A 21,017-nucleotide genomic window follows, 5' to 3' on the forward strand; every position below is an offset into this window, starting at 1 on the left:
AGAATTCTTCTTAGGAGTGGGTGACTGGCCTTTTTGAATCCTTTAAATCAGCAAACAAATTTGGCAAAACCTGCATCTTATTAGGTTAATATAGTCCCCAGTTTTGAGGCCATATTAGTAAATATGTGAATATTTGCTCAACTGCTCAGAGCGTCCTAGAATTATTAATTTAGTACCTTTGCATATGCTTACACTAGTACCATTAAATGAGCCCTCAAAGTTTTTTGATTTTTACATGCCCCATTACAGTAAAGTGATTTCTAACAATTTCCTTTTGGAATATTCCTGATTATATTGATTGCTAAATGAAATGGAGAGATCAAAAGAAATGAATTAAAATTGCATAGTGATTTCCCAAATGATTCATCACCATGCCTTTCAAGCATTCACAGTTCATTCATTCCTTAGGAAATCTGGAAACTAAAATTCAGGATATGGACTGTGTATATTACAACTGGCAATATTTACTCTGCTCTTGGAAATCGGGCATGGATGTCCATTTTGATACCAATTACCAATTGTTTTACTGGTAAGTATTTTTATAATAAGAATTCCACATTAAGAAAATATCTATAAAAATTATAGTATGAGTAACTATATTTTTACTAAATTAAATTTATTATTTTTCAGAGATGTATTTATGATGAAGGTTGCTTACAATTATTTGGGGTTTTTCGATGGAAGTAAGTAGGTTTAGGCTGTAGCTACTGGAGGTCACTCTATGGGTGATATAAGGAATACAACACTGTTCCTGTACTGGATTAAATTTTGTATCCTTTAGATATATAGGATTATGCCCTAAAAAGTTTTGGCATATTTTATAATCTCTCCTTTTAAAAAAAACAGGTACCTATTAACACTGGATCCTTTTCCTGACTTCCCTATCTTTTTTAACGATCACTGAGGCTTTTAAACTTAGAGCCATCTGAATCTTCTATCTCCTTCATTCCTTCATTGTTTCATGCTAACATTGATCACTGCATTCTGACACTCCTTTCCAAGGTTGCACATCTGTTCTTTACTTCTCATCTCTACTATAAGAACACTACTGGAGGCTCACCTCATTCCACACCTGGATGACTGCCATAGTTTCCCAAATGATGGTCTGCTTCTAGTCTCTTCCCTTCCTGTTCATTCTGCACACTGTAGCCAGATTTATCTTCCTATATTGCTATTTTCATATATCAAAAACTTCCAGTGGCTATTCATTGCCTCCAGGATAAAAATCGAGTCTGGCATTCAAATTTCTGCCTCACTGTATCACTGCTTTTCCAATATTACCTTCTACTGTCACCAGTGAGTGTTCCACTCCATTTAGACCCATCTCTACATTTTTTTTTTCTCACCCATGTTATGATCTTTTATGTCTTTGTGTGAATTACTATCTGGAATGCCTTTGGCCTTCTCACTAACTCTTACCCATCTTTCAAGGCCCATCTGGTATTCAGTTTCATTAACTCTTTACTGATCACATCGGCTTCTGTTCAGTTTTTCTCTGAACTATTGCTTATTTTGGCTCTTAATTCCTAGTCTGGATGGCATTTAAATTTTTGTCATATATGTGTGCTTTGTCTGCTCCCTTAAATTTTTAAGAGATTGGTGGGCATGGACTGTTTCTTACATTTCTCTTCACTATCTATGCTGTGCGATGCCTACATCGCACAGTAGATCATCACAAAATATTCATTAAATGAATGAAACAAATGAGAGTATTGGTACATTGATAAATATGTAACAGAATTTATTCATTTATTAAATAACATAAAGAAGCAAGGAGGACAAAGTGTTACTCTTTGTGTTTCAAGCCCAAATTATCATGGCTTTTTTCTTTAGACAAATCGTAAGATATAAGTGATAAGGCATAAGCTATTGAGAATACTGAGAACTGGGTTCTAATGCCTGCTCTGGCATCATTGAGTTTGGTGGTCTTGGGCAAGCAGTTTTCCTTTCTGGGGTCTCAGTTTCTTCATCTGGAATTGGCTGGGTCAATATCTACAGTCTAATTTATTTGTTCCTTAATTCAACAAATATTAAGCAATTATTAAATGCCAGGCACTGTTCTAGATAAAAAGGCCAAAAGTATGAATAAGACAAAGTTTCTGCCCTTTTATACATTGTAGTTCATATTTAACATATCTTTTTCCTCATCTTAGTAGTGAGAGATAAATACTGACATCTTAGAAACTGGAAAATAAGGGTGCCATGAGGCTTCACATTGGCACATAGTAAATCTGGGGTAAAGTCAAGCCTAGAACTCAAGTCTCCCAAACATAATCAGGTAAACTAACCAAGAGACTATAACTTTGCAATCTCTGCCCAAAATAAATACTTCGCTACTTGAAAAGGGAAATTAAACTTACTATAGAATGCTTGTATTTCCTTCCCTGTCTCTAGCTGCTGGCAGCTATTGTGTTAAAAAATAAAGTATATTTTCACTATCATAAAGTTCTTTTATTACCCCCCTCATGCAAATAAATAACAACTTGGGGTAAAAAACAAACAACAACGGAAACAAACTAAATACTTGGCATAAAGTGAATTCAAGAAAGTCTGGCTATTTGTATCAGCACCTGATCAGCTGCTAGATTGGCCTAATTTCAAAAGGGATTTTGGCTGCTTTTACAGATGTCACATTTTGCATTGCAAAGTATAATTTAGGAAAACAAACCAGGCATTTGTGCTTTGAAAATCAGTAGGGAAATCCACCCTAATTCCCACTAGCTTTATTACTGGAAAGAGGTTAACTTTCAATGATATGGCAACATTTCTTGTCTAGGAGAATGGGAAATTAGATATTTACTTGCCAGACAGCTCTTTTTCTTTTTGACCCCTCTGTTGGCTTTTCTGAGGCTTATCTCTTGATGTGTATTATATCTTCAGAGGACTTTCATTCATTTTATTAGACATAACAATATTTTGTAAGTCTGCTTTTTAGATGTGCTTTCTTCTAAGTTCTCCAGTACAATATAAAAAAGGCAGTATCACCCAGCATTATCTATATAAACCCCAGGTTTTCTTAATAGAAATCTTACTCTTTGATTCACAAATCCTGTGGGCAAGTCAACATAACCTAAGTACATGAGTAAGAACCCTTGCCTTATCTTTGATATTTTGTAAAGACTCCCACCAGATTGTAATCTCCATGAAATTATGGACTCTGTCTGCTTTCTTTACTATTGTATCCCTAGCACATAGCATAGGATGTTGAGCAACATCAATAAATACTGGTGCTCAATAAATATTGCTCAATAAATATTGCATGTTATTAAATGACTTTTTTATTCACTTGGCATCTGAAGATAATTGAAAACTGAATACCATGATACTTTAAGATATTGGTAAGCACAATTCTTACAATACCTCTTTTTACAGGTATGAGGGCTTGGACCATGCAATACAGTGCACTGATTACATCAATGTTAATGGAAAAAATATGGGATGCAGGTTTCCCTATTTGGAGTCATCAGACTATAAAGATTTCTACATCTGTGTTAATGGATCATCAGAATCCCATCCTATCAGACCCAGCTATTTTATTTTTCAGCTTCAAAATATAGGTGAGTTAAACAACTTCGAAATGTTTCTAGTTTAGGCCATTTACAACCACATGGAAGAGAAGAGATGGAGACAAAGATATAGAGAAACTTACGGAAATGCAAAGCCAGAAAAATGAGGGCCAAGAGAGCATATGAAGAAGCTCTTATTAAATATAAAAGTACAGGAATAAGGAATTGAATGAAGAATAATTTTTTTTTAGATTTTTATTTAGAATTTACAATTTATTCCCCAGCTTCAAAGAGTTGGTCTGCTGTAAAGTATTTTTGTCTAGTGTTAATGATGGAGTAATTATAGAATCCCTTATTCCCACATCTCAATAGGCAAATGGTTGGATATTCTGAGTCTGAGTTCTTAGTTTTAAGAGTTACAATAATAACAGATTTTAGAGTCAGCCATACCTGGATCTGAATCTTAGATTGACCACTTTCTAGCTGTATGACTTTGGGCCAGATACTTTTAATGTCTGTTTCAATTTCCTTATCAGTAAAATGAAGATAATAGAGGACACTTCATAGGTTTATTGTGACATGAGTGAGTTTTTGTTTTTTTTTTTAAGATTTTATTTATTAGAGAGAGAGCGAGCAAGAGAGCATGAGCAGGGTGGTGGGGGGAGGGAGGAAGGAGAAACAGACTCCCTTGCTGAACAAGGAGCCCAGTGAGGGGCTCGATCCCAGTACCCTGGGATTATGACCTGAGCTGAAGGCCGACACTTAACCGAATGAGCCACCTAGACACCCCCATGAGTGAGTTTATGATGTGACATCCCTGGTTCAGTGCCTGACATATCATAAGGTATAAATGAGAGTTAGCTATTGATAAAAATAGTAGTAGTAATGGTTGTGGCAGTTGTTCCTAATGCTACCAAATGGAAAAATGACTGTAATGATTTGGCTCTTCTAACCTTTCTTTTGCGCTTAAATATTTGTCAATATGTGACTTATCAAAATTTAGTTTCCAAAATAACCAAGTTTCTTAATAAACCAATCTTGGTTGGCAAGCAACTTTGATTTTAATTCACATTATAGAGATTAGTCTTAACCCATCTGATTGATTTGTCCTAGAGGCTTCTCTTACTAGGTGTCCCTAGCTTTTGATAAGAGCTACTGCTAAGGGCGCCTGGGTGGCTCAGTCGTTAAGCATCTGCCTTCGGCTCAGGTCATGGTCCCAGGGTCCTGGAATTGGGCCCGCATGCTTCTCCCTTTCCCACTCGCCCTGCTTGTGTTCCCTCTCTCGCTGTCTCTCTGTCAAATAAATAAATAAAATCTTTAAAAAAAAAAAAAAAAAGAGCTACTGCTAAACTTAATGACCTCCATGTTGAAATGGCTTCCTTTTGCTTTTCAGTTAAACCTTTGCCACCAGACTACCTTAGTCTTACTGTGAAGAATTCAGAGGAAATTAACCTGAAATGGAGCATGCCTAAAGGACCCATTCCAGCAAAGTGTTTCATTTATGAAATTGAATTCACAGAAGATGATACTACCTGGGTGGTATGAACATTGCATTTATTTGGGAAAATCATAAACATAGCCTTTTATTTTTTTTTTAACATAGCCTTTTGAATAAAATAAGCAAACATGAGAATCAGAATCAGTTGCTATCCATATGAGGAATAGAATATGACATGTATCTTCGTATAATTTCCAGAAAACAATATAATGTAGGGGACAAAAGAAAGATGCTTGCTTGTGGTCTGAAAGCATAACCAGTCATACCAATTTTAAAGCTACTTTAGGAATTTAGAGATAATGTAGTCATTTGTTTCTAATATTGTGCCAATGAATTAAAGTTGCCAAGTACAAGTATGTGATGGATTATGATGAGGCGTCAGGTGAAAAGAAAAGAAAGGAAAACAACACAAATGTAAAAACCACTTCTTGAGGAACAAGCATCAGGTCAGAATTAGACTGACAGGGCTACCTGAATTTCTTGTAGTGCAGAAGAGGGGCTGACGGAGGAAGTAGACAATGATTGCAAGACTCATTACCCCCCAGCAACAACAATGTGATGATGCCTTTAGCCCTACATTGTTATATGTTAAGTTTATTCATTGGTTTCCAACTTAGAAAGTGGTGGAGACACGTAGGTGAGCCATTAGTTCTAATCTATTAATTTCATATACCGATGAGAAAACTGGGAGTTGAATTGATTTACATGTTGCAAGGAAGTGAAATGATTTACAAATTACTCAGCTATTCCCAGTCCATTACATTATGCTGGTTCCCAAGAAAAGTTACAACAAAAGAGAAGCTGTTATTTTAGATGAGAGATACTGTTCAGTTCTTTGAAATGCAAAACTGAAGCAATTTCTTCAGTGATTTTTTTTTTCCCTTTGAGATCATCCAGCCTTGTGTATTCTCATATCTGAAGAAGTTTCATGCTAAGCCCTGAGCACTGCTACACAGCTTTTATGTTTTTTGTTTGTTTGTTTGTTTGTTTTTATTTATTTGACAGAGAGAGAGATAGCTAGAGAGGGAACACGAGCAGGGGCAGAGGGAGAGGGAGAAGCAGGCTTCCCGCCGAGCAGGGAGCCCGATGCGGGGCTCGATCCCAGAACCCTGGGATCATGCCCTGAGCCGAAGGCGGACGCTTAACGACTGAGCCACCCAGGCGCCCCTACACAGCTTTTATGTGAGTTAACCAAAATAAGGAGAAAAAAAAAGACTTTATGTGTATGAACTCTGTAGTTTCCATAGAAATAACATTCACATGATGGCTCCTTTTGCTAACTCAGTATATGTAGCATTTTCCAGTTTATGTAATCTGAGAAATTTGACACTAATCCAAATACTGGGTATCATAAACACGAAAGCTATCTAGGCATTTTGCTCTGTCACACATGCCTGTACTACAGGTGATCCATTATCAATATAGAAAAATTTTATAATATAGGTAAGGAAGGGAAGGAAAAAATGAAAAAAAAAAACCCACCATACAGAGAGATAATCATTGTTAAGATTTGGTATATAGCTTTCTAGTCATTTGATATTTATATTTTATGTAACAAAATCCACTACAAAAGTGACAAATCAAATGGGATCTATCTAGCTGCAATTAGATCAAATAATAGCATCTTATTTTTTACTTGGTTTTCAGACTACCACAGTTGAAAATGAGATACAAATCACAAGAACATCAAATGAAAGCCAAAAATTATGCTTTTTGGTAAGAAGTAAAGTGAATATGTATTGCTCAGATGATGGAATCTGGAGTGAGTGGAGTGATGAACAGTGCTGGAAAGGTATGAGATAAGAGCAGTAACTAAATAGCTATTTGCTAGCAGATTTATTTTCTTTCAGTGAATTTTGTAATTATGGAAATCAAAACGCTCTTGCATATAGTCTATAAAGAAGATAAATTAGCAAGCACCTTAAACATAAACTTATGGAAAATCTAATATTCAGTTTTAACTAGGAGTAAACTAGTTTAAGTAAGAATCTTGTTATAGTTCTGTCATCAACATTCTTGTTTTTCTGGCTGTTGGTAAAGAGAATATGCTAGTTCTTTTCTTAGGAAGCCCTATTTTAATCAATATTTTTCTAGGCTCTCAATTTTCAAGAGAACAGAAATCTTAAAGCAAGGATAGGTCAGCTTACACTTGTTTTTGAGTGTCTAGTATTGTGCCTAATGAGTATTTTTTCTAATTAATATATCATCATTAGTAAAAGCAATTCGATTTACTTCCAATTCTGATTTAAAGTGACTTATGATAAAAAAGACGTTTAAATTAAATAACAATATAAACTAAAAAGCCTCGAGAGTGAGGCAAAATATTATTGTGCTTTACAGTACACTAGTTTTATCAACAGAAATTACTAATAATTGTTCAAAAGTGAAGGAAATTAACTCAGCATTACTTTTTCAGGTATATAGATATGTAAATACATATATAGATGTAGATACAGACAGATACTGGCATCTATCAATCATTCATCTCTTTTCCTATTGTTCCATTATAATAGAATCCCTGTTTGACTTATCTCACAATTTTTTTTTTTTTAAGATTTTATTTATTTATTTGACAGAGACACAGCGAGAGAGGGAACACAAGCAGGGGGGTTGGAGAGGGAGAAGCAGGCTTCCCGCTGAGTAGGGAGCCTGATGCGGGGCTCGATCCCAGGACCCTGGGATCATGACCTGAGCCGAAGGCAGACACTTAACGACTGAGCCACCTAGGCACCCCTGTTATCTCACTATTGTATTGATATTGTTCTCTTTCATTCATCAAATATTTAAAAAGCACCTAATATGTGTCAGACTTTTTCAGGCATCAGAGATACAACAGTAAAAATAAAAATCCCTCTCCTCACAGAATTGATATTGTATTCTCATATTGAATAGAGATAAGCAATAAACAAAGAAGCCAACTGTATCATATAATCACTAAGGGCTATGAAGAAAACACAGGTAGAAAGGGAGAACTCAATTAACCAAGAGATGTATGGAATCAGAAAGAACACTTACTGGTTCTGTTATTCATTTTTGTCACTACTATAAGAAATCTGGAGATTCTATGGAACTGACATTGAGAAAATCGTATCCTGAATTATATCTTATCATTAGTCAATGCATAGTTTAAAGTGGATATGGTGAGTTTTTAGCCACATTCTCAAAATAATACATCCTTTATGTATATTACATATAATCTTAACTATGATATTGATGTTTGAGATTTCTTTTGCCCTGATGGGTATCTTTTGGTAGAATCTTAATAACTTTGAGATTAGGAACAAAGAATTTCCTGAGCTACATGTGGTCTTAACTCTTTAGATTTCTTTTTTTATTTTATTTTATTTTATTTTATTATGTTATGTTAATCACCATACATTACATCATTAATTTTTGATGTAGTGTTCCATGATTCATTGTTTGCGTATAACACCCAGTGCTCCATTCAATATGTGCCCTCTTTAATACCCATCACCAGGCTAACCCATCCCCCATCCCCCTCCCCTCTAGAACCCTCAGTTTGTTTCTCAGAGTCCACAATCTCTCGTGGTTCATCTCCCCCTCCGATTTCCCCCCTTTCCTTTTTCCCTTCCTACATAGCTTCTTCTTCTTTTTTTGGGGGGGGGAGGAGATTTCTTATTGAATGTTTCAAGTAATAGAAGTATAGGACAATACTTTCTTTTGGAAATGAAAATACATCTTCTTTAGGATTGACTCTGTATGTAGGGAAAGCAACTGGAACCTCAAAGAAGCCTGCTTTCCCACTGTTAATTTTGTATGCCAAAAAGCTTAGATTATTAGTCATTTTTCTGGATTATATCTTGCAGATCTTAACTGAGCTGAACATATGAATTTGGTAATTTTTTAGTAGAAAATAAGACCGTAAGGGAACAGGACAAAGAAAATGGTGGGGTTGAGGGTAGGTTTCAGTGTAGGTATGGGCCTAGGATTCAAGATGCTCTGTAGTACTTCAAAATAAGTAGAAGATACTGGTTTTGGAAGGATAAGTTTTGTACTTTTTCAGTTTGTCTAGTGATTGCTCATTTCTTGCTATGCAGAGGAACCATTAAAACATTATCCTAAAAAGAAAAGAAAAACAACCTCATCTCATTTAGTCTCTAAAACATGAGACAACTTTAAAAACATGACCTTTAAAGACTAGCTCCATTATTCACACAGGGACTTTTATGAAGACCAGTGTAGGGGAGGAAAAATTTTACTTCTACCCTCCTATGTTCTTTGGCTGGTCTAATAGTTAACTTGACATAAGACAGACTAACAGGAGAAAAACAAATTTAATTTTGTTTGTATAGGATCCCATAAAAATATGAGACTCAAGGGTAAGTAGAGCAGTCAGGGCTTATTATATACCATCATGAGCTAAGGAATGGGATAGGGGCCTAGAGCTTCAAAGGGGAATAGGACTCACAGGACAATAAGAAGAGCAGATGGTTGGTAATTAGATGTTTGCCCTACCATGCAGATAGGTAATTCAGATAAAAGTTATCTTTGATAATAGTTCTCTCTCTGAGGCAGGCCCACTATCTAAATTCTTTAGATGGTTAAGAGAGAGGTAAGTGTTTTTCTAAAGACTGCTGGGTCTTGATTGTCTTCAGCTCAAAATAATCCACATGCCAAAGTGGCACATTTTGGTTCATGTATTCTGCTCCTCTACAGTCTTGCCTTTGAAACTTCAAGTTTCGCAGCCCAGAAACAGTTTAGTTAAACAGTTTTGTCTCATTTCAGGAGTTGGTGATGCAGGTGGGCTCCAAAAGTTAGGTCTATAATGCAAGCAATCAGGTTATTTAAGAAGAGGCACTTCTTTGGAAACAAAAAATGGTTAGTAATTGGGGCAGATTATGATTTTAGTTTCTGACTTCTGAAGGCAACCAGTCAAGAAGATTTCTAGATGTACTGCTTAAAGCATCTTTAGATGGACCAAGGGCAGGAAGTGGCAATCTGATAGATTTTTCTGGTTTGCAGTTTGAATGTCTCTAATGATCTTTCTTAGTAGCCCACACTGCAATAGGCATAAAGATTGTCTATACATGAGCTGTTGTGGTGATTTCTTTGAGGTTTATATCGAGTTGTTTAGCTTTAGCTTGCATGGCTTCAGGAAAAGGGATTTTTTTCTTCTCATTGATTCCAAATCAGAAGGATGAGAGAACATTGGAAATGTCAGTTTGGAGGGTTGTAGCCATATATGGAAGGAAAGTAGAAGAGTTCAAGATATAGTCCATTTTATAGGTAGAAAACAAAACCTCAAAGATAATTAACAGTACTAGAATTTGATATCCATAAAGGTGTATTACTAAAACATAGGTTTTGGGGTGCCTGGGTGGCTCAGTGTCTTCAGCTTGGGTCGTGATTCCGGGGTCTTGGGATCGAGCCCCGCATTGGGCTCCCTGCTAGGTGAGCCTGCTTCTCCCTCTCCCTCTGCCTGCCGCTCCCCCTGCTGTGCTCTCTCTCTCTCAAATAAATAAATAAAATCTTTTAAAAATTTTTTTAAAATGACATTAAAAAAATAAACTAAAACATAAGTTTCCTCCCTATAGTCAACTCCATTTTTATCGAGAACCACAGTAAGACAAATGTGTTTGCAAAGTCTAGTTTCAATACACTTGGCCTGATTATTTACATAAGTGCAACAAGAATAATGATTGATCATATAGGCTCCTCTAAATCTGCTTTGCTGGAACTTTTCATAAGGAATCTCAGATTGGATTTTTAAAAGCCTCTGGAGGCTATGAAGCCAAGCTGAATTTTCATCATTAGACTTTGCTTGCACTAACTATAGATTTGGATGAATTCCTCTCTTCTTGAGGTTCCTCAAATTTTCTGAGGTTCCCAAACCTGCCAGGAAGTGACCTTCCTTACTTACCTGGTAATGCTGCCAGGAACCCTGTAAATAAGGCACCAGGCTGATTTTTTTTTCCAAAGGGCTTTGATTGCCAGAAAGACCACTTTAGTTCCTTAAAACTGTCTGGTGATATCTGAGTCTGGTGATAAACTGACTCTCAAATATGACTTGTAGTCAAAGCTTTAGTAATATAACCAATGTTTTCAATTGTGTCCTGTTAACAAGGCAACAGCTTCTCATTCAACTTACACAAATATTGCCATGAAATAAGAATACTCACTCCAAGTTCTGGAGGGATCAGGTAGGGAGAAAAGTTGTTCCATCTTTGTTCACAAAGATACACTTTACCAAGTTGCTCTAAGATGTAGGTAGCTCAAGAGAAAAAAGTTTCTTTAAATCTGGAAAAAGAAGCCATTAAAAAAACAGCAAAGTTTCAAACAAAAGGTTTTAAAAATTATAATTATCCTCATCAGTTCATTGAGTCCCATGTAATTCTTGTTCGGCTTTAATCCAGTTTTATCATTAGTTCTGGAAATTCTTACCTAGTTCAGTTTTATGATCTTAAAGTTATCAGAAACCTGTGCTTGTCAAAAATGCTTTCCTTGAATCTCCTTGAAGATGAAGTACTTTTGAAGGAATACTTTTGCAAAAGTATATGAGTAAAACAGTAACTCTGTAAATGAAAAAAGTTTTTAAAAATGCTTATTGGGTTAAAGATCTGATGAAAGTTCTTTACAATGGAATTGACAAGGAAATTTGGTTATTTATGTAACATATAACATTTTAAGATAATAACTGGAATTATGACTGACAATCATTATACCAAACATGCCACATTTCTAGGAATTTCACATAATTCTGGAACACTTATAATACTAACATATATCCACACAAATAAAATCTAAGAAGTTTAAGCCTCACTTATTTGACAATGCTTCCCATGTAATGTAACATAGCAAATAAGCCTAATTAGTTTAACATCTCACTTTTTATAAGAAGAGAGAACATATCTTTTGGGATGTTCCAGGGACTCTCTAGAAAATCCCCAAGTTCTGAGTCAGAAGGACTTCATTTAGAATTTGATTTTAAGAAGTTTGTCAAAAATATCAAAAGGTTTGGACACTTGATGAAATATGATCACATATCATTATGAAACAATATTTAATTATTTATTTGACCAAAGTGACAATAAAAGATTTCAAAGGAAAGTATAGAAGGTTACATAGTTATTATCAAAACTTTGCTCTTTCAATATTGAGGAGATTCAGTTTTCTTAACTGTCAAAGACCAGACATGAAGCACAGGAAATTACTTTGATAAAACACAAGATCTTTACTTTCTAGGCAGACTACTTAAAAGTTAAAAAACCTTTTACAATCTCTTATCAAGAGCAGGCCAATAGTCCAAGAAAATTTGTCCTTTTAACAGATAAAAGAAAATCAAGTTCCAGTTTTATGTAAGTGCATTACTTAATTTAAAGCTTAATTTTATAACCCCTGTAATAAATTAATTCTATTTTAGCTAACGAGCACACAAGGTATGATTCTCTCTCTCTCTCTTCCCAGTTTTCTATATTATTTGCCCTTTATTTTCTTCTTTCTCCTTCTGAAACAACCAGTTTCGCTTTAGGATAAAATTACTTTCTTTTCCCTCAACAAAAAAATGCATCTCCATTCCTCATAACTTCTCTTACCAAAAATACATATCCTACTTTCCTTGTATACAGAGATGTTTTCTTTATTATTTCTAGCAGCTTTAATTACATATATTAATTAAAATTCTTAATCCTTAGAAATCTTAATTTATAGTGAAACTAAGAAGCAATTGTGAACTGTATGTTATGCAAACATTCTTTAGATTGGAAAATTTATGAATACATTTCATAATTTCTAGAAACATATGTTTCTTCACAATATAGTCTTTCAGTATAACACAAGGCATGCTTACCAACAGACCCAAATATCTTAGTTTCTTTGTAATAGTGTTTAAAAAACAAAATTCAGCTGTGTAAATTTGAAGATCTAATTGGCTTTATGTAAGATTTATAAATTAAGCAGCATCCCATTTAGCAAATAGGAAGGAGCTCTGAGGAGCTGTATGAAATGGAAGGCTTTTATGAGCAGAAGGGGGAAAATCATGGATTTTAGGAAAGGTCACCTTCCTTTATGGGATGAAAGGGGTCAGGAGCCTACCAGGCAGATTACCTCACTAGTACTGATCAGGTAATGCCAGACACTCGATAAAGGTCATGTCCCTGGCAGAATGCTGAAACTGTAATTAAGTTAGATATTAAGTCTTAGTTTGCTGGTGTGGAGCTTAGCACAAGTGACTCCATTTTGAGCCTATTGTCTTTTTGTTCTAGCAATAGGAAGAAAAAAAGTAGATAAACCTATGTTCAGTAATTAATGTTTTAGTATTTTATCTTATTTAAAAATGATTTTTCTTTTTTCTTTTTTATTTATTTATTTATTTTAAATATTTTATTTATTTATTTGACAGAGAGAGACACAGCGAGAGAGGGAACACAAGCAGGGGGAGTGGGAGAGGGAGAAGCAGGCCTTCCGCTGAGCAGAGAGCCTGACGTGGGGCTCGATCCCAGGACTCTGGGATCATGACCTGAGCCGAAGGCAGACGCTTAACGACTGAGCCACCCAGGCGCCCCTCTTTTTTTTTTTTTTTTTTTTTAAAGATTTTATTTATTTGAGAGTGAGAGAAGGAGAGAGCATGAGCAGGGGGAGGGGCAGAGGGAGAAACAGACTCCCTACTGAGTGGGGAGCCAGATGTGGGGCTAGATGCAGGGCTAGATGCAGGGCTCAATCCTGGGACTCTGGATCATGACCTGAGCTGAAGGCAGACACTTAACAACTGAGCCACCCAGACACCCCCAAAATGATCTTTATTTATGACTATATATTATGGATATTTAGAGTTATCCCTCATTTAACTTAATTAACTTAGCAAAACTTTAAGGTTTTAGGTTACCAAAAAGATTTGGGGAAACTAAAAATTTCACCTAAAAACTCTTATTTCATAAACATATATCTAATTCACTTGTTTTTAACAATTATGTTTAGATTACTCACAAAAACTTGATGAGACATTAAACAAAGTCAGCCATCATCTCAATCTATTTTTTCATGCTGATAAATTTTGTAAGAGATAAAACATGATTTCTTTTGACCTTTAATAAGCCTTGGTAGAATAAAAGAATTATATTTAATCCTGGTGACTCTGAAGACATGCCTGTTTTAATGAAACCAATAAACTTAAAGTAGTTTTAATACCCAATGTTTTCCCAGATCATGTAAACCTGAAATTCATTTGGGTTAGTTTCTATTATATTTCTGAGAATTCAGTTTATATAAATGCTTAATTTTCTTTAAGTCACTTAAATAGAATTCTTTTACAAATTAATTTTGGCAGTACTATCCATAGGAAGAAAAATACCTTACAGTACATATATATAAACACACACAAACAGGGGCACCTGGGTGGCTCAGTTGGTTAAGCATCTGACTTCTGCTCAGGTCATGATCTCAGGGCCCTGGGATAGAGCTCCAGTAGGGCTCCAAGCTCAGCAGGGAGTCTGCTTGTCCCTTTCCCTCTGCCCTTCCCCCTGCATGTGTGCCTGTGCCCCAAATAAATAAAATCTTAAAAAAATAAACACCTATAAATATACAGACAGATAAACAGAGAACTTATAGCTTCCATTTTAAAAATCACTGCCATTGAATCAAGTGCAATAATACAAATTAATATTTGTGAGAAGCATTCCTATAAGTTTCAAATGACCTTTTCCTTTTTGTGTTCTTCTGATAAGAATTACCTCCCTGAAGTTTGTACTTTAAAGAGATGACCTAGATAAAAGTTAGCATTTGCATCTCAAAGACACAGGGAAAGAATTCACGTTCTTCCAACAAGGACTTTGGTGTCCTAAGGCCAGAATTTTTACAATACTTACAAGCCTTTAGAAATAAAGAGGGGAGGTTTGGGGAGTGATAAAAAGTAGTAAGTGAACTTTAAACTACCTCTACAGCTACATTTCTAGTTCTGTAAAGATTTGTAAGATAAAGACAGTTACTCTCAATTTCTCCAAGAATTGGATTGTAGCCTAAATGATATCATAGGTTGATCCACCCATTCAAGTACCTTACCTTCAATTTGATTTTTTATACCAGGGATCTTTAGAATGTTTTAGTAAATCCTTTTACAAAGGCTTTGGAAGGTTTTTCTTTCTGAGTGCATAATTTCATTTTAGTTTAGGGAAGGAGGCCTAAAATAATTTCTTTCAGGCTCCATATATCAGCTTTCAATTTCTGACCAACTTCCGACCATAGAACTACTAAAAAATCCTTTAGAGTATCTTGTCAGTTTTCAGCTAGGACAAACAGTTATTTCTGGCAGTACTTAACAACCCCACTTGGGTGTAAGAAGGGCCCCATAGAGGATGCAAAGGATATTATCTTCCCAAGATCCAGAGTCACTCCCAAAGATAGCCAAAGGGAAGAATCAACCACCTGCATGTCCCAGGCAGGCAGGAATCCAAGCCTGGTTTGTAGGACACAAAATGAGAAAAGCAAGAAGGCATGTAGCTATCTCTGGGAGAGAAAGGATCAATAACTAATGGGTCTGGATTTGGAAAGGAAGGGACAATATGAAATTTTATTTTCTGTTCTTGATTGAGCACTATGGACAGCGATTTGTGAGAGCTGACTCTGGTAAGAATTCTCACCCTTTGCTGGCTTCTACCAGTTTTCCCAAGATGCCCTTTGCAGGCTCCAGAATTTGGCAAGGTTTTTAATTAATTTTAGTTTTAGTTTCCCTTGGCTGTTCAAGGGAATAATGTAGCAGTTTACCAGAAAATCCCTCAGGGTCTCATCAACTCTGGGAGAGGCCCATACGGGAATCTTCCTTCAAGGATAGATATGAGGGCATTTGAGTTGATGTTGAAGAATTTGCATAGGGCCTTTGTAAAGTCTGTATAAAACTTTAAGCAAAGGTCTTCTTTCTGAGTGTACAATTTAAACTTGGACCAATTCACCTTTGTTGCGGGGTGGGAGGGAAGCATCTCCTGTTGCTTCTATCAGCCCCTGAATATTGGCCGTCAGCTGATCGTTTGTAGGAGGGCCTAGGAGAAATTCTGGTCATCTGTTTCCTCTGGGGGGGTGGGCAGTTTTCTCAGGGAGCCATATGATTTGTCTCTTAACTGCAATATACTTATGGGTGGGAAGGACACCCCTTAGCATCTAGTAAGGTCCTTGTGAGTGGGGGTTTGAATGGCCACTAATCTTTCCAACTCCTCTCTAAATTGGTATGATCTTCTGAAAGTGAAGATAAAGGGGCTTTATAATTTAAAAGATCGGCTGCTGTCCATGGGACATGAATTCTTTGCAGAGGGGGTCCAGGATATACCTGAAAAGGACATTGTATGGGAAGACCTGAAGCTGGTAGAGCCTGATTAAAGAGCCCTGGAAAGTAGGAATTATAAGGGATAGCAAATTGAGCCCCACCACCCTTCTTGGGTGCTTCTACTAAAATCACTTCCTAGCTTTCAGCACTTACACAAGTAACCCGTATACCCTGGACCTAGAGATCAGGCAAGAGTGTTCTCTGTAAATGTTAGAGAAAAGGGAAGCTGAACTAGGCAAATGGAGCCAGATTTTGAAAAGGAGAATTTACATTGGATGTAGACTTTAATTTTTTTTCTAATTTTTGTTCCTTCATTTTGTTAAGGGAGTCCCTAAGGCTAGCCATTATATTCCTTTGTGTCCCAGTTTTAATTTAGTTTTTCCACAGGTGTCAATAGGATGAGTGCTCTCTAAAAATTTCAATGTAGAAGTCCAATTCAAAAATCCATTGTCTGGCCATTGATAAGTAGGATCTATTAATCTCAATAGTGACTCAAACCAATAAGCCTCTCTATGGACACAAAAGGTATCCCAAAGGAGAGTGCAAAAGATGCAGCCCCACAAGATCCAGCATAAGAAAACAAAGACATTTATTATCACAATGAGACAATGAAGGTTGAGATGACAAAGGCCCCTTATGGACTGGGATCCCTTAAGACAAAATCCCCCTGACAGCTGGCAGAGTCAGAGGAAAAAACCTCACTCTAGACCTAGTTTAGCCCAAGTTCTGGTTTTTAAGTTGGACCCAGGCCTAACTCCAGTCAGCTCAGATCCACAGCCTGTTCAGCTGTCTGCCAAATGCACACTGGTACATGTACCCTTTGGTTGGCAGAATATTCTCACTGGTCATAAAGCCAAGCTCTCAAGTTGAAGAAAGTGACAAAGGGAAACAGAGGAAAATGATCAATAGAAAACAAAAGTACTAATACCAAATCTTTATCAGACGTACTATACCCAAAGAACTTGTTCCATAAATATTTTCTCCTGCTAATCTAAATTCAGAAAAGAAAAGGACTCTCACCACTCTTGCTTTCATGAGACTCTGTAGGCAGAGATCCAGGAGACTGACATAGTAAGAATTCTTGCCAGCCAGTTAAAATTTATCTTGCTGAATATGCTAACTGTTGTGGAGGAAAAATGTTCCTTCTAGTCTTCTAGGTTCTTTGGCTGCTGTAATAATTAAAATGACATAAGACAGATTAACAATAAAAAAATTAATTTCATAGGTGCAGGAGCCCCATGGAAATATGAGACCCAAGGGCAAGTAGGGCAGTTGAGGCTTATATGCCATCATGAGCTAAGGAATGGGATTGGGGCCTGGGACTTCAAAGGGGGAGAAGGGTAATTCACAGGACAATAAGGAGAGATGTTTGATACAATAGACCCCCCTCTTATCCACAGGGGATATAGTCCAAGACCCCCAGTGGATGCCTAAAACCATGGAAAGTACTGAACCCTATATAAACTGTTTTTTCCTATATAATCTATGGTAAAGTTTAATTTATAAGTAGGCACAGTAAGAGATTAACAGCAATAACTAATAAAATAACTAATAAAATAGAACAGTTATATTGTTATATGTTATACTGTGATAAAAGCTATATGAACGTGGTCTTATATGAACGTGGTCTTTCAAAATACCTTATACTCACTCTTCTCCTCCTTGTGATGATGTGAGATGATAAAATGCCTAAATGATGAGATGAAGTGAGATGAATAATGTAGGCATTATGACATAGCATTAGGCTACTATTGATCTTCTGATGATACATCAGAAGGAGGATCATCTGCTTCTGGACTGCAGTTGATCGCGCATAATTGAAACCATAGAAAGCAAAACCGTGGATAAGGATGTGGGGGAGGGGGAGACTACTGTAATTAGATGTTTGCCCTTTGCCAGGACCTTTGCCAGGTCATTCAAATAAAAGTTGTTTCTGGTAATAACTCTCTCTCAGACCAGGCCTCCTAATCTATAAATTCTTTTATGTAGTTAAGGGAGAGGTAAATGTTTTTCTTGAGTCTGCTGAGTCTTGATTGCCTTCAGCTCAAAATAATCCCCATGCCAACATGGCATATTTTCCAGTCATGTATTCTGCACCCTGTCACCAGCTCTTGCTCACTATAGCATTAGGTGATATAATATAAACCTTTGACTTAGTAAGAGTTAAGAGATACACAAGACCTGTTTCTCTAATCACTTAGCTATATTTTATCATTTTGTTATGAAATTTCACAAGGTAAAATTTTAAATAAAATCATATCAGAAAATAAGAATTGAGCTTTGGGGAGTGTTTTTCTAAGTGAAATGAAGAGATGTTACATTTAGTAAAGTAATTGTTCTATATACAAAGTGCACAAATGAAAGGAATGCTATCCTCAAACATAGCTGTGGTATCTATGCACTAGCAAATATGGCAGAAGTTGCCAAGTTTAACTCAGTTCTTCATCAGTTACTGGTTTATTTATAAACTAATTTAGTTTCAAAAATAATTGTAAACATCTAATCCTTCCCCCTTTTTTGTGATTTTTAATCCTAGGTGACATATGGAAGGAGATCTTAGTACTTTTCTTGATACCATTTGCTTTTGTCTCATTATTTGTTTTGGTAATAACTTGTCTGCTTTTGTATAAGCAAAGGGCTTTACTGAAAATGGTAAGTTGTATAACATAATGTTTAATCTGAGATAGTAGCTAACAAATAAATGTTCTGCATTTAGAACTGATGGACCTATGTTTTATAATTTTTCCTATAAACTGTGGGTGTACAATTGATGTTGTATGGATTATGATGATGTCTTCAGAAAATACAATAATTTAAAAAATTAACCCTATAAAGCTAAATTTGGAGGTGGATTTACTTTTGTTGAAATATAGGAATAATGCTTTAGAATATGAAACACTATTTACCTCTAGATTAGGGAAAAATATAAGGAAAGAGTTACAGGAGAAAAGCAGGATTGGGAGGAAGGAAAGAGTGACTTAAACTGGATGCAGACTGAAATATATTACTAGTGTGTCACAAGCAAAAATCACAAAAATTGAAAAAGATAGTGTCTGCCCTCCAAGAGCTTATACTCTATTTGGGGGAGATAGAATCCATAAAAAATATAACCTGTACTGTGAGCTGTTTTTGATGATTCCTATTTGAGCTGTACAGATGTTATAGAATTTCAGAAGATGAAGGTCACTACGGATTGGTGAGCTTTAAGAAGAAATTGTGACTTGGAGAAAGATATCTTAATGCCAAGTCTTTTAAAGATAAAGGGAAATTTGAATGTGTATGAAATGTTTCACTTTATTTCTCTGCTGAATGCTTTTTTAAGATCTATTTCTCTGAGTTACTAATCTGAGTTGAAATAGTTTGTGTTATTATTGACTATTTGTTAATAATGGAGCTCTTTTTTTTTAATTTCAGATCTTTCATACAAAAAAAGATGTCTTTTCTCATCAAGAGACATTCTGTTGACTCATTAACTTTCAGTCTTATGGCCAAATGTTAAATATGAGTCTTATTAAACTGAAGCTTTTCTCCAAATATTGAATAAATCTTATTTTAAAAGCATTGTTGTATTTAAATAGGCTTTAGAATACTTAAACCCTCAACTAGTAGTACATTTTCTGGATTCTATTAATAGGTTTTTTCCTCATTAATACATGGTCAGAGTGCTACACATAGAGAAGTCAAGGGTTGGGTCAAATTCTATTCACTGATGTGTTAATAAAACAATGTGATTTTATAACTTGCACTAAGCCAGAAATATTGTTGAATTCTGGAAGATAAGATTCTCATTTTTTTAAAAAAATTGTCCTTGGGATGAATGTATTCACCATAAGTAAAGTTGTTTGGCTTTAAAAGTAACCTGTGGAGAGGATTAATAAGAAGCAAGAAGTTTTCAATACATTCATAGTGTAAATACGTGCTTTATATTTTGTGAAAAAGGTGGAAGAAATGCAATGCATAGAAGGCTGAAAATAATGAAATGAGTAGAGAGATCATATTTGAAAAATTCAGATGTCACAAATATGCAGTAAACGCTTGGGAGTTTCCTGTACTAGTTGGCAGGCAGCATCTCCTACTTTCTGACGGTGTGATTTTTTTTTTTTTTTTAAAGTTCAGGAACCAAAAGGCAGAAGCCTTTGAAGTTACTGAGAAGCCTTTTAAAAGTACATCCAACTTTCAGACTAATTGACAACTTCTGGAAGAGAACATGACAACCTAAGTGTAGAGAGTTGCTTTAAAACTTAGGGAATAATGACCTATAGATTACAATCAAGAGCCAAGTTTTAGTTTGGACCAATTTCTGTTTAATATTATTCCGAGTGTTTCTTCTCTGTGGTCCACAGACCAATAGAGTAGGGATTTCCTGGGAGCTTATTAGAAATGCAGAATCTCAGACCTTAACCCAAATCTACTTAATTAGCAATCTGCATTTTAAGAACATCCCCAGGTGATTCATTTGCACATTCAATTTGAAAAGCACTGATATATAGGAGCATTTTAGAATGGAAAGGATTAAAATAATGGAGAGATAAGCCCATGAGGAGGATAACTGCAGCTTTGACTATTATTGGTAGTGACCCTTTATCTCTAAAAAGGGGAAAAGAGCTAAAACTGAGGTATAAACCAGAATACCATCCTCTACTGTCACTTGTAATCAATGACAGGATGCACTACCACTTCCCTAAGTAGACCTATCCTTGTTAAACATTAAAAGCCCCATGGTAATATATAATATGATTAGCAA

At 35.7% G+C, this 21,017-nt stretch overlaps 1 protein-coding gene across 1 annotated transcript in view; it reads left to right on the forward strand.

Annotated features, from left to right (window-relative positions):
- The window catches only part of IL13RA2 (interleukin 13 receptor subunit alpha 2), a 104,365-nt gene extending 84,534 nt beyond the window's left edge, over positions 1-19,831 (forward strand). The window contains exons 8-13 of the mRNA XM_032392842.1: positions 409-529; positions 3,373-3,557; positions 4,900-5,045; positions 6,652-6,796; positions 18,810-18,925; positions 19,688-19,831. Of these exons, the coding sequence (XP_032248733.1) occupies positions 409-529; positions 3,373-3,557; positions 4,900-5,045; positions 6,652-6,796; positions 18,810-18,925; positions 19,688-19,738 (764 nt within the window). The 3' untranslated portion in view covers positions 19,739-19,831. The remainder of the gene's footprint in view (positions 1-408; positions 530-3,372; positions 3,558-4,899; positions 5,046-6,651; positions 6,797-18,809; positions 18,926-19,687) is intronic.
- The last annotated feature ends 1,186 nt before the right edge of the window (positions 19,832-21,017 follow it).

Source organism: Phoca vitulina, unplaced genomic scaffold, assembly GCF_004348235.1.
Source record: "Phoca vitulina isolate PV1807 unplaced genomic scaffold, GSC_HSeal_1.0 scaffold69, whole genome shotgun sequence".
Classification (NCBI taxonomy): domain Eukaryota; kingdom Metazoa; phylum Chordata; class Mammalia; order Carnivora; family Phocidae; genus Phoca; species Phoca vitulina.